Source organism: Peromyscus maniculatus, chromosome 10 (assembly GCF_049852395.1).
Source record: "Peromyscus maniculatus bairdii isolate BWxNUB_F1_BW_parent chromosome 10, HU_Pman_BW_mat_3.1, whole genome shotgun sequence".
In the NCBI taxonomy this organism is placed as follows: Eukaryota; Metazoa; Chordata; class Mammalia; order Rodentia; family Cricetidae; genus Peromyscus; species Peromyscus maniculatus.
The window spans coordinates 1,491,631-1,506,287 of record NC_134861.1 but is presented as its reverse complement, the minus strand read 5'-3'; the positions used below and the strand labels follow the sequence as shown (position 1 = coordinate 1,506,287).

The 14,657-nt window shown below is 47.1% G+C and overlaps 1 protein-coding gene across 3 annotated transcripts in view; it reads left to right on the top strand.

Annotated features, from left to right (window-relative positions):
- Nucleotides 1–14,657, top strand: part of Evc2 (EvC ciliary complex subunit 2) — a 94,937-nt gene that overhangs the window by 58,373 nt on the left and 21,907 nt on the right. For all 3 annotated transcript variants that reach the window (XM_006985610.4, XM_076545685.1, XM_042285909.2), the window contains 2 exons: nucleotides 4,035–4,239; nucleotides 5,148–5,264. In XM_006985610.4, the coding sequence (XP_006985672.2) occupies nucleotides 4,035–4,239; nucleotides 5,148–5,264 (322 nt within the window). The remainder of the gene's footprint in view (nucleotides 1–4,034; nucleotides 4,240–5,147; nucleotides 5,265–14,657) is intronic.

The window sequence follows — 14,657 nt, the reverse complement described above, 5'->3', positions numbered from 1 at the left end:
TTGAAGCATGTGCATGGCTTGCATGAGCTTGTTCAGGCCCTCTCAACCCACCCTGTGTCACCAGGATTCCAGGTGACACATCATGTAACCACAGACTCGGTCCCTGCACTCCTCTGCACTGGTTTTGCCTGGCGTGTCACCCACTCACTCATGATTGGAGCTGTTGACTGTCACGGTCCACACAGAACCCTGCAATGGCTACTCCCGTGGAGCACAGCCATCCACAGCGACCAAGGCTCCTGCTTTATCACCAGAATGTGATGTGTTAGACGCCCCTGGGGAAGCTGCGGACGGTTGGTGGCAGAATCCGGGGGCTCTGTCCCACAGCTGCACTTCCTGACACACCTGCCAGTTGTTTGGCCCAGGAAGAGGACCTTTGGTGTGTAATGATGGTGGTCTTGAGTGCTTGCTGGAGGGAGAGTGGAGGAACTCCAGACATGGCCAGTGTGGAGTGAGCTGGGCGCTGTAGGTGGAGAAATCCGTATTTAAGTTGTATGTGTGAATGTGGGAAAGACACTAAACCACTCCTGGCCTCATCTTTCTGGCCTGTGAAATGAGGTGATGGTACTGAATCCTTTGGGGCGCTTTCTGCAGTGCATGGTGCTGTTTGAAGTGTCTGGGTTGTACTTGGGAACCTCTGAGTAGACACTGAGTGACACCGTGTCTATATGTAACTTTCCTCCCTGAAGGACAAGTGTTGCTGGTTCTGATGGTTTAACACCTCTTCCTGCACAGTCTGATGGTTTAACACCTCTTCTGCACAGTCTGACGGTTTAACACCTCTTCCTGAACAGTCTGACGGTTTAACACCTCTTCCACACAGTCTGACGGTTTAACACCTCTTCTGCACAGTCTGACGGTTTAACACCTCTTCCTGCACAGTCTGACGGTTTAACACCTCTTCCTGCACAGTCTGATGGTTTAACACCTCTTCCTGCACAGTCTGATGGTTTAACACCTCTTCCTGCACAGTCTGATGGTTTAACACCTCTTCCTGCACAGTCTGACAGTTTAACACCTCTTCCTGCACAGTCTGATGGTTTAACACCTCTTCCTGCACAGTCTGATGGTTTAACACCTCTTCCTGAACAGTCTGACGGTTTAACACCTCTTCCTGCACAGTCTGACGGTTTAACAGCTCTTCCTGCACAGTCTGACGGTTTAACACCTCTTCTGCGCAGTCTGACGGTTTAACACCTCTTCCTGCACAGTTTGATGGTTTAACACCTCTTCCTGAACAGTCTGATGGTTTAACACCTCTTCTGCACAGTCTGACGGTTTAACACCTCTTCTGCACAGTCTGATGGTTTAACACCTCTTCCTGCACAGTCTGATGGTTTAACACCTCTTCCTGCACAGTCTGACGGTTTAACACCTCTTCCTGCACAGTCTGATGGTTTAACACCTCTTCCTGCACAGTCTGATGGTTTAACACCTCTTCCTGCACAGTCTGATGGTTTAACACCTCTTCCTGCACAGTCTGACAGTTTAACACCTCTTCCTGCACAGTCTGATGGTTTAACACCTCTTCCTGCACAGTCTGATGGTTTAACACCTCTTCCTGCACAGTGCTTTCCCCAGGAACCAACCTTGCTGCCAGGAGAAGAGGCCAGGTGTGTTCAGAGAGTGGTAATGACTTTTGTGTTTGTGTGTGGTGCTTGTGTGGTATGTATAATACCTGGGTGGTGTGTATATGTGGTGTGTGTGTGTTTGTGGTGTGTGTGTTTGTGTGATGTGTGTGTACGTGTGTGTGTGTACGTGTGTGTGTACGTGTGTGTGTGTGTGTGTGTGTGTGTGTGTGTGTGTGTGTGTGCATGAGTGTATAGATGTACCTATGTGACATCTAAAGAGGCTGGGTGGCCTCCTCCATCACTCTTCACCTTATTAACTTAAAACAAGGTCTCTCACTGAACTGGAAGCTTTAACCATTTCTGGTGGGCTGGCTGGGTGGCAACCTCTCAGGATTTGTCTGTGTCTGTCCCTCAATGCCGTGGTTAAAGATACATGCAGCCATGCCTGGCTTTTTATGTGGGTGCTGGGAATTTGAACTCAGGTCCTCATGACTACACAGCAAATGCTCTTGCTCACTGAGCCACCTCCCTAGTCGCTAGTGATGCTGCCTTGCTGGCATTCAGCAGGCTCCTGGTCGGCCCCGCCCACTTTGTGAGTCTGACTTCCTTTGTCTTCCAGTGTCAGGTTAGTTGTTGCTTTCTTGCCCAGGAGAATAGATGCTGTCTCTTCTGAACAGTAAGAACCAGGTCCTTAAATCCCACTTCTTAGAATTGCCATTGGTCTTTAGTCCACTCAGGTGACACTCAGCTCAGACCTTCCCACAGTCCCATTGGTGCAGGACTCTTTGAAGTATTTGAATTCCATCTGACATTCCCACAATCCAACAATCATTTCCTTCTGCTTCCTTTGGACCCTTAGTGCGGGGAGTGTTTCCAAAGCCACCATCAAGTTAGCCACTCGTGGAATAATAGGACATCTCGCTTGGCCATCAGCAAGCTCTTATGACTTCTCCAGGGGTTAAGGAGGGCTTAACCCGCAGGCTCACGCTGCCAGCTGCTTCCGTACTTTGCTGATTTGAGACCCTGAGGGTTGTGACCTGCATTTTGGAGGCATTAAATAAAAATAGCTCTTCACTATGGTTCTGAAACACACGTTGGTAAGCTGGATGGCTGTAGCAAGCCCCTCTGAGTAAAGGGGGAAGCTGATGCAGAGAAATAATAGTGCCTTTGAGCCTCATCCACAGACTCCAGACCAAGCTTCTGGCCCAGTGCTGAGCTCCACCAGAGCAGGATCCTGTCTCACACATAGCTGTTTTCTGCTGCCCTCTGAGTGATTGGTAATGGGACCAGGCCACAGGGCCAATCTATTAGAAGGCTGATGAGAGTAATGTCTATTCACAACAGAGTCCCTGTAGCTCAGGAGTCCTTGTTACCAAAGAGTAACAGGCAGAGGCTGTCCTGGGAAGAGGGACCAGGAAGAGGCATTCAAAATCTGGGGGGTGTCTTACGATATCAGCTGAGGACCCTGGGCATCCCTGAAAGTCAGACTCTATTTCCATCAGAAAACTTTCTAGAACTTTTCAGTCCCACATCCTACACTCAGAGTCTGAACATGCGGAGCCCTACTTGTTCCTACAGCAGGCATTTTGCAAATATTTCCCAGTTTCAGAGCATGTAAACATGCTCAGAAACATGAAGAACATGGAAATAGGCACACTGGCCCAAGTGGGAGCCGGGAGGTGTCTCTCCCAGCATCGCTCATTCCCTGAGGCTCAAGGCTGCGGTAAGGTTCTCAGCGAGGCAGCCAGGATCTGCTCTGAAGGCTGCCACAGCCAAGCAGCCCCAACCTTGCCTTAAAGCCACAGGCAGGGTTTCTCCTGAAGTCCAAATGAGGCTGTGGATGGGGCCATGTCCCCTGTTAGAACTCAGAGGATGCCCTGCTCCTTGTTTTGGTCATAGCTGCCAATCCCTGGCTCTTGTGGACTCATAGACATACCACTTCTTCCCTCCGCCTTTGATACCCTTGGCCAGAACTCTTGAATGCTGATAAGGACACCACTTGTATTCTGAGCTGACTCTGCTCTAATGCCTCTAATCTTAACTTCTCTTATTTGTAGGACTCCATTTCTAAATATACCCTAGTGTGGTGTGGGCTTGACCCTGAACAGGTAATCTGGAGGACCCTGTTCAGTGCCCAGCACTCCACCACCCAGCATGGTGCCCAGCATGGACTGGGTTGTTAACGAGCCATTGGTTATTATCCTTTATGCAGGACTCAGTGCTGTGCTCTGTGGTGAAGTGAACATCCCTCTTCTGCACGTATGACGTGCTGCTTGGCTGGATGAGCAGTGCCTCATTTGTTTGATAGAATATTGTACACTGCCTTGTATACACTAGGTACTCAAGAAATACAAAGGCATGGAGAAGCATCTAAAGCTCTTTGCTCCAGGCAGGGATTTAGTCCCCTCCCCACCCCTTGCCATGTTGTCTCTGACCCAGTCTGCGGTCACTGTCCACTCCCAGGAAGCTCTGCTGTGCGGCCATCTCACTGTCTGAAGAAGACCTGCTCAGGATGCGGCAGGAGGCCCAGGGCTGCTTCACCCAGCTGGACCGGAGCTTGGCCCTCCCCAGAGTCCGAGGTCGAGTGCTACAGCAGCAGCTGCAGATGGCCTGGCGGGAAGCAGAGTTCCGGAAACTGGACCAGGCCCTGGCTGCACCTGAGCTGCAGGTAAGGACCATGTCTGGACTGCCCATTGCAGAAATGACTGCAGACCCATAGGATCCTGTGCCTCCATCGGCTCTGAGCTCATCATCTCCCTGCCCCCCATTCACTACTCTAGCCGTGGTGTCCTCTGAACACTCCTAAAACTTCTGAGCTTGCCCTGATCTCAGGGTCTGCAATAGACCAGGATAGTGCCAAGCCCAGCAAGAACAGTGACCGCCAGCAGCCACGAGTGTCAACCTTCTCCCAACTCAGAGCCACACTCTTGGGCTTCTCCTGAGCATTGCACAGGGTGTCTGGGACTCACCTCGTTCCCCCTGCCTCCAGCTCCCATCACTCTCTGATTCAGGGGTCCAAAATGCCCTTTTGTATGTGGCACAGAGGTGGGTGCTCATCTAAGCTCGGCGGAGTTGTGAAAAGGACCTCTCTCATGCTGGTCCTAAAGACTGAGAGCTGACAGCCTCCTTTAGTGACACCTCTTATGTGCATTCATCCTCCAGATTCCCGTGGACTAGCATAGGACAGACCTGACCCAAGGCTACAACTCTGCTTGGCCTTTTCACATCCTGTTGTGGTGTCTCTGTTCCACCTAGGCCATTCCTTAGACCTCCCAGGACCTCTGCACCTCCCATCCTAGGCTCAGCCTCTGCTTCTAGGGAGCTCAGCATAATATGAAGCCTTTGAACTCCCTGCTTCCTCCGCCTGCAGTATGCTGAGTAGTCTAGCTCAGTGCGGCCTCTGTAGGGGAGCCTGTCTTGAATGCACATCTAAACCCACTGCTCAGGTCGCAGTTGTCGCAACACTGTCTCTCCACCATCCTGGCCTGAGGTGGAAGTCTGCAGTTTAGCCCTGTGCACACCTCCCTTTGGCTTGGGAAGAAGCCAGCGCCTCCTCTGACCTGTCACTTCCCGCAGTCTAAGGCGAGAAAGCTGCGTTCCAAGGGCAGAGGCAAGGCGGATCTTCTGAAGAAGAGCCTGGAGGATAAGATCCGTCTCTTTGAGGAGCGGGCCCCTGAAGACCTGGCTGACAAGGTAGGCCTGAGTTCTGGCTGTCTACAGCATGTGCAGCTTAGAGAGCAGAGACCACCCATCGCCACCCAAGTCCCAGGCCATGAGTGTCCAGTCTCCTCCAGATGGGGCCCATTCCTCAAAAGTGCTCTGATTCCCTTCTCAGGAAACCCTCTTCCTCACCTCCTTAGTGTTAAGGTCAGTTCAGAAGACATAGACCAGTCCTACCTCCTAGGGACCCAAACTGACCCCATCAACCAATCATGATGTCACCAAGACTTCCCAGGGGAGAAGAAGCCAAAGTCAAACTTCCAAGGAGCAGGCAGAGGGGGCTGTGCAATGAGTTCCCAGTCCAGGACAAGGAGAGGAGGGAGGGACCTGGTGCGGGATGCAGGGGCTGCTGCACTGATGGAGTCCCCATCGTAAGCAAGGCTGATGGGAGTGTTTCCTCCAGGGCCTTTGGTCTGTAGTTCTTTAGGAGAAGGACCCGCCAGAGTGAAGTCGTGTGTTGTCAAGGGAGTTGTGGCCAGAGAAGGGAGATTTGTGAGAGAAAATAGGTATCGCAGGCTTCCACGGTACCAGTGCAGAAGCAGCCAAGGGAATGTAGGAGTCCTCTGAAAGGATGCTCTGTGGGTGTACTGAGCCATGGGGAGGAGCGGAAGGGGAGACAGGAGCATGGTGGAGCTTATCAGACAGCAGGCTGGGAACCTTGGGAGCCAGCTTGCTGATACTGTTCAAGTGGGGCAGCCCACTGAGAGACTGCTCTGTTCCCTGGGTGGCCAGGAACCAACTTAGAGCTGGCAAAGACAGATGCACGCCTGTTCCCACCTGCTGCTCCACCTCCTCCCCCAACCCTGCCTCAGCTCCCTCTGCTCTCTTGAGTGATTGACTGCCAAAGCTCACATGAACAGGAAGGTGTTCGAACGTTAACATGGCTTCTGGGTCCATGAGGGAAGATTCTGTGCTGAGTAAGCCAGGCTCCCAGAGAAAGATGTTGAGGTACTATCACTGTGACCTTTTATTTATTCTTTATTTGTGTGTATAAGCGTGCAGAGGCAGATATCTAGGCATGTGTGTCGAAGCCAGAGGACAACCTCAGGTGTCATTTCTCAGGCACCGTCCACCTTTTGTTGTTGTGAGGAAGGGTCTTTCATTGGCCTGAAGCTTGCCAAGCAGGTGAAGCTGGCTGGCCAGGGAGCCCCAGGGACAGGCTCCATCCCCCCAGCACAGGGATTTCAAATGTATACTATTAGGCCTGGGTTTTTAATTTTGTTTTTAATGTGAGTTCTGGGCCTCGAACTCCGGTCTTCATGCTTGCAAGGTGATCACTTTACCAACTCTCAGCTCCACCTGTGGCCTTGTATAACAGGTCAACCTCACAAAGATCATTTCACTCTGGCAGTTGCCCATAGCATAGACATCCTTGAGCCAGCAGCATTCCGACTCCTCCAGAACCAAGACAGATTTCCTCTCTGCATTTGTATGTTCCTTCAGGGTAATTGAGGGCATGATGGCAGCCTCCCGCCCCCAGAGGTGAGTACCACACTGAGTTTACTGTCACGCTATAGTGGTCAGGGGTTCTCCAGAGAGCCAGAGCCAATATGATACATACATACAAAGGCAGCTAGACCAGAGGAAATCTGCTCTGGAAATTATGGAAGCCAAGAAGATCCATGTTCCGTCATCTGCAGTATGGGGAACCCTGAGACCTGGGGGAGTAATTTATGTAGTCTGAAGGCCTGAGGCTGGGGCTGTGCTGAGGCTCAGAGTCTGGAGCTTGATGTGCAGTAGAACTAATGCATGGGCAGAAGGGTGGTCCAGCTTGAGAAGAGAGTGACTTCATCCTTCCTCTGCTTCTGGCTCTCTTCAGAACCTTGGGGGGGGGTGGTTGCTGATGCTCACCCGGGTAGGTGAGGGGGTATTCTATCCCATTCAGATGATCTCAACATTCATCTCTTTCCTAAACACTCAGAACCCTGGGCACCCCTTAGCTCAGCCAAGTGAGTACCGGCAGTGAACACCATGATCACATTTCCGGTCTGGAGTGTGTCTACATCATGTTCTTATTGCTGTTTGTTGTATGTACATGTTCCTGTGTGCATGTATGTGCATGTTAGCATGCTCCTGTGTGCACATGTCTGTGAGGTAGAGGACAGGATGATGACCTGTGTCTTCCTCAGTTACTTTCCACTTTCTTTTTTTTTTTTTTTTAATAAGCTCTCTTTCTGAACCTGGAATTCACTAGCTGGCTAGGTCAGCCTTGGGAATCCTCCTGTCTCTGTCTCCCCAACACAAGGGTTCTAGACACACACTGTCTTACCCTGCTTTTATGTGGGTGCTGGGGATGTGGATTCAGGTCTCTGGTTTGCATAAGAAGCACTCTGGTAACTGGGCCATCTCCCCAGCCCTGTGCCTCCCCACTCTCCATCTGCTACCTACTTATCTGTCAGTCTGTCAAGCATCTCTTGCTACATTTCTCCCTAATGCTGAAACTTGAAGGGTCCCATAGAACATAGAAGTCATCATTGCCTTTCAACCTAGTATAATGTCTCAAGATACATGGACGTGTTAACCTCATTTAACCTCCTCAATGATTGGACACATAGGTTTTGAACTCTTTGATGTTTCAAGGATCCTGGAATCTCTGCATGGACGGTTCATCTACCGTAGCGAGGCACAGGGCAGACGCCACTGTGCGCCTCACAGATGAGAAGATGGGGTGACCAAATGATCTTCCAGCTCCTGTCACAGAGCTGTGAGCAGCAGAGCATGAAGCTCTGTGCATCCTTGCTCATTAGCGGGTCCATTTGATGGACACCTCAGCTCACCCTTGGCATGTTTCTCCTGCTGCTTTTGATCAGCAGACATGAGAATACTCATAAATATTCCTCAGGAGCATGTAAAGCTAAGTGAAGATGACAAGCCCATGGTTCCATTCACCCGTTGTTCCTCAGTTTGTTTTAATGACACACACCTCCCCCATCTCCATTCACCCATTCATTATTCATTGACTGTTTCCAGATTTCCTGATGTGCTACACATGCACACTTTCTCAGGAGTATCACACTCGGGGACTAACTCCATGCCTGCTCATCAACAGCATGCCCCATTGTGCTTCTGCAGCTTCCTGGCCATTATGCAGAGGCAGCTGGTATTTGCCGGGACACCTCTTCAAGGTCCTCTTGACTTCACAGGCCATTACTGTTCAAGCATGAGAGTACCGTGTTCATCTTCAGGTGGCCTGACGAGAGAGTGGGTAGCATGAGTCCTTACAAACATCTGTCTTAGGGAGGGGAGGAAAGCTCATACAGCCCCAAAGCCCAGAAAGACTCCAGCTAGTTCTGTCTGATTTTATGCCTGTTTTATCCCTTGAGGCAGCTGATGTGTCTGCATTTCCCTGAAGCACCGAGAGAGAGAGAGAGAGAGAGAGAGAGAGAGAGAGAGAGAGAGAGAGAGAAGAGACAGAGAGAGACAGAGACAGAGACAGAGAGGGAGAGAGAGAGGGAGAGAGAGACAGAGAGAGAGAGAGAGAGAAGAGAGAGAGAGAGAGAGAGAGAGAGAGAGAGAGAGAGAGAGAGAGAGAGAGAGAGAGAGAGAGTCTTAACTTCCTGCAACCTCAAACTAAATCCATACTCCATTATTTATATTCATAGGACTAGGGATGGAATCCAGGTCTTTGTTCGTGTGTGACAAGTGCTGTAACACTGAGCTGCCTCGAGCCTATCAGCTAATGTTTTAATGCTTGTATTTTGCCTCTGTCTCAGATCAGATTACAGAGATAGAGTGTGTGTGTGTGTTGAGGAGCTAAAAGTCAAACACAGGTGCTCTCCCTCAGTCACTGTCCACCTAGTTTGTTGAGACAAGGTTTCACCTGGAACTCTTCAAGCAGGATCCCTGGCTGGCTGGCCAGAGCCCCAGGGGTCTACCTGTCTCCCCTGCCTCCCAACTTTGGGATTACAAGCCTGTGCCACCATACCCAGCTTATTTACATGGAATCTGGGGAGTAAACTCATGTCCTTATGATTATACAGGCAGAACTTCAGGACTGAGCCAGCCCCCAGCCCCACAGTAGATTTGGATGTTTCAGGGGGGAAAAAAGCCTCTTCTCCTTTTCTACACTGTTATTTTAAATTTTCAACTTCTTAACTTTTGTCTAACTTATATGTACATTCTTAAAAAGAGTCAAATAGTTGTAGAAAGCTTGTGCTAATAAACAAACAAATAAATAAATAACAAAAGCTAGAGCAGGCCTTCCAGTCACACGCATACACACTCTAACTTTACATCCCATCATTTGAGTTTCAGTCATGTGTCTCTAAACTGTATGCTCAACTTACACCTTCTTGATTTCTCTGCTTTGGATTATCTACTTGCTTTTCTCTATGAAAGGTGCCACACAGGAGCCCCTCCTTTACCCTCAACATAGTTAAATGGATATTTATGATTTCAATCATCACTACCGCAGTTATTTACAAATGGATCATGGAGTAAACCGAGGTTGGTTTTCATCCTACATAACCTTTTGTTTTTCCTGGAGTTAATATTGTCCATTTGTTTCTTTTTCTTTATATATATATATATATATTTTAAAATATATATATATTTTACTTTTCTCTGTTCATAACTACCCTATTCCATTTCTTAACAATTGACTGAATGTTCCATCAGGACCATCTTCTCAAAGTCATCTCCCTCTGTGCCCTGCCACTCTGCCAGGTTTCTACTGGACTGGGTGTCTGGGCCTCGCACATAGCTCATTTTGTGGCCTCCTTTTGGGTCTTTGTCTTATTTCCTCTCTCCCTCCCTCTCTCCCTCCCTCCCTCCCTCTCTCCCTTTATCCCTCCCCTTCTTCCTTCCTTCTTTCTTTTTCTACTTTCCTTCTTTTTTGTTTATGTATTTCTGAGAAGGTCTATAAATTTATTCCCAAAAGATATTAGCAAGCTGGGTAAGATCTACTCTTATCTATGTGGGCAGGCATGATCCAATTCACTGAGAGTCCAGTGGAAGCAAAAAGGTGGAAGAGATGTCATCTTTCTTTTTTCTTGACTCGAGACATCCATCTTCTATTGCCTTTGGATACTGGGGCTCAGACTGAGGTTTGTCCCAATAGTTCCGACTTACACCACCTTTCCTTGCTTCCCAGTCTCAGAGAGTGCGTCAGGAAATCTCGAAGCTTCCACAGCTGTGGCAATGCATCCTTCTGATAGACCTACCCCTGTATATCTATACAGCTAGTTCTGTTTATCTGGAGAGCTCTAACTAATACAACCAGTGGAAACAACAAGTCGGGCTGGGGATGTAGCTACCTACCTAGGAGAGTGTTTGCCTAGCACGCATGAAGCCTTGGGGCCAATCCCCAGCACCCCACATACTGATACAGATGATATCACATCTGTAATATCAGTACTTGGAAGATGGAGGGAGGAGAACTGGAAGTTCAAGGTCATCTGTGAGGTCATAGTGACTTCAAGGCCAGCCTGACATACCTGAGACCTTGTCTTCTCCGAGACTGCCCAGATTAGAGATTGACCTAACTGGTTTCTCTTCAGATCGTATAAATCTTTTGCCTTTTACTTTCCTTCTTTTTTATCCTTTCGTCTTGTTTGTGAACAACAGCCTAGGTTTCATTTTGCAAGCCTTTGAATTTTTCACTTACATTTTCTACCTCTAATTTTTGAGAGCTCTTCTGCCCTGTGCTCTCTTCTAGAGTAAGACTCTTCTTTTAGTGTTGATGCCTGCTAATGCCTCCTATCTTTCTCTAAAAATGTGAATATTTTTTTAAAGGCTTATTTATTTTATTTTAGGGGTATGTGTGCTTGTAAGTGCACGTACCTAAGGAGGCTAGAACATGGCATTGGATCCTCTGGAACTGGAGACAGAGATGGTTCTGAGATGTCAGATGTGGATGCTGGGAACCAAACCCAGGTCCTCTGCAAGAACAGTAAGTGTTCTTAGCCACTGAGCCATCTCTGCAGCCACCAAAACATGACTTTGTAAATTCCTCAGTACTCACTGCCTCCTGTGTGCTTGCTGGGAGCTTTCCTAGGAATGTGGTCCTTGGTGGTCTGCTAATGTTTACTAGTGGCCCTAATGACTGCTCAGAAGCTCTGGGGCTCAGTGAGGCTTGTAGACCAAAGCCTTCACTTTTGGAAGACCCCCAGTGTAGTCCTTCAGAACTAGCTGAGTTCCTAAGAGAAGACCACTGTAGTCTTCTGCCTAGAGTGAAAAGCCTGGGTGTCCGATAGGAAAAGAGCTGGGAATTTCACAGTTGATATGCAAATTTGCACTCAAGTTTTCTATTTTCAGTGCAGAGCCTTGAGGTGCAGCTGGCTTCCTTTTCCAACTGAGATGTTCCCACAGGGTAAACCTTGAGTCATCTGCTGGTAGAAGGAGGAGGAGGCCTGCCACACAGAGGTCAAGCAGGGCCATCTTTGGAGCTGCTTGTGAGGTGCTCAGCCTTTTCTTCAGTCTTACCCCACTTCTTCATGTTGCTGATGCTCCTTTTCTGGGGTTTGGCTCATCCTGCAGAGTATAGTATCTTGTTTCCGGTGTGCTCTATTCTGGCTGGCTGTGATTTCAGCTTTGGAGAATATGTCAAGTCATTTACTGTTCAGTTACGCACGCTCAGGCTTCGACTCCTATCCTCTGCAAACAGGGCTGTTTTTACTTTCTTCCTTCCTGTTTGTATCCTTTTTATTTGCTTCTCTATTGGTGAAATTATTAAGGCCACTCCACGTAGTTAAAAGGGAGATTTATTTTGTGGGGTATAGGTAACAGGGTCTGGGAAAGGTTTAGCGCAGCCCAGTGGTGTTCTCTGGAGAACTCTGCTCGGTCTACCTCCAGCGTCCAGGGTCCAGGAACCAAGAGAGCCAGTGCATCCGGATCTCGGTTCTTCAGGGTCCTCTCTCGGCCCCGCCTTGTAGGTGTGACCATTACCAAAGCCTCAATGGGGGTTGGAACTTCCAGATCAAAGCTGGAATGGCTACCCTTTACACTTCTCTTCTCTTAATACTCTAATAAGACCACCAGCCTTGTATTGAATGAAAGTGGAGAAAGTGGGTACCTATGTCTGGATACTGATCTTAGTGGAAATGCTTCAAGATTTCCCCCACTGAATATAATGTTGGCTATAGGTTCATGATATTTAGTATGTTTTATTTTGAAATATGTCCCTTTTTATTCTGAGTCTCTTCAGGACTTTTAACAAGAAGGGATATTAGATTTTGTCAAATGCCTCTTCTCTTTCTGTTGAAATGGCCATGCAATTTCTACCCTTGGAACTATTGATGTAAATTAGGACAATTATTGATTTACATATTTTGAGCCATCCCTTTGTCCTTGGCATAAAGCCAACATTTCATGATGGATGATTTCTTTTTAATGCATTCTCGAATTCAGTTAGCAAGTGTTTTGTTGAGAAGTTTTGTGTCTAAGTTCACTGGGGGAAGTTGTTCTGGACTTTACATTTTGAAGTTTGTTGCATCTTTGGTCTTGGATCAGGGCAGCACTAACTTCACAAAGACTCTGATCATGCTCCCTCCTCTTCTATTTGGAGAAGCATTGGTAATAGTTCTTTGAAGGCCTGGTGAAACTCGCCATTGGCCTGGACTTCTCTAGTGGGAGACTTTTAATTACAGCTTCAACTCTACTGCTTGTTATAGACCAGTTTAAATTGTTTATCTCATCTTGATATAATTATGGCACATCATATATGTCTAGAAATCAGTTTCTTTTAGATTTTCTCAATTTAGTGGAATGCATGTTTTCAAGGTTAGCTCTAATGATTTTCAGAATTTCACCAATATTAGTTGTAATGGCTCCCTTTTCATCCCTAATTTTATTTATCTGAGTTTTCTCTTCCCTTTGGTTCATTTGACTAAGGGTTTGTCTATTAATGTTTTCTTTGGGGCCAGTCATGTGGGTTTTACTCATTCCCTTTCCAGAACTCTGCTAAGTTATTTATCTGAGAGCTCTCTGACTTCTTATTGGAGGCACCTGGAGCTATAAAATTTCTCTCTTAAGACTGCTTTCATGGTATCTCCTGGATATTGGTATTTTTTTTCATTCTAATTTGATTCTAGAAATGCTTTTGTTTCCTTCTTGATTACATCAAGGGCCTATCCACCATCCAGTGGGGTGCTTTACATCCCTGTGAGTTTGTGGATGTTCTTGGGTTTCTCTTGCTGCTGATGTGTTCTAATCATACTCTGTTATGATCATATAGAACACAAGGAATTATTTCAAATTTTCTAATATTTTGAGACTTGATTTGCATCCAACACATAGTCTACAGTATTTACATAGAATATTCTGGAGATGTCTGTTACGTCCATTTGATCTATGATGTCATTTAATTCATATATTTCTCTATTTTTGTTGGGATAACTTGTCAGTTGGTGATAGTGAGGTAAGAAAATCACTGTTACCATTGTTGAACTGGGGTTAATCTGTGACATTACATCTAGTAGTGTTTGTTTTATGGAATGGAGTGGACCTGTGTATGTTTAGAATCTTCATGTCCTCCTGAAGGACTGTTCCCTTTATCATTGTGAAGTCACCACCTTTATCTTTTCTCATTAGTTTTGGTTTGAGTCTGTCTTGTCAGATATTAGAACAGTGAAACCTGCTTGTTTCCTAGGTCCATTCGCTTGGCCATCCTTCTCCATCCTTCACCTTCAGGTGTCTGTCTTTTGTAGTTTGGTGTAGCTCTTAGAGGCAACAAATAGAGGGTTCCTACTTTTTGATGCAGTCCTCTAGTCTGTGCCCTTTTTATTAGCGAATCGAGACCATTAATATTCAGAGTTATTATGGAAAGGTATGCGTTGGTTCTTGCCATTTTGCTGCTTTTGTGGTGTTTGGTTTTGTTCTTTTGCATAACTATATTATTCTAGTGTGGTTTATTCTTTTCTGTAGCCTCATTAATGGAATTGTTTTTGTCTCCAGCCCAAAGGAATTTTTTCAAGTATCTTCTGTAGAGCAAGCTTAATGGTCATAAATTCCTTTAGCCTGTTGTTATCATGTGAAGATTTTATTTTTTATTCGGCTATGACAGATAACTTTGCTGGTTAGGGTTCTCTCTGTTGGCAGTTACTGCCTTTTGGAACTTGAAATAATCCTGCTAGGCCTTCTGGATTTCAAAGTTTCAGTTGAGTACTTCCCTCTTGTTCTGATGGGCCTGTTGTGTATGAGGGCTGCTGATTCTGTCCTGCAGCTTCCAGGAATCTATCTGTTCTGAATATTTAGTGTTTTCCTTATAGCATAATGAGGGGAGCTCTTTGCTGGTCTTGTGTGTTTGGCGTCTGAATTGCCTACTGCATCTGAACTGATGTCTCTTTTCCTAACTCTGGCAACTTTTCTGTTAAGATTCTTTTGAAAATGTTCTCTATGCCTTTAGAATGAGACTTTTCTCCTTCTAGT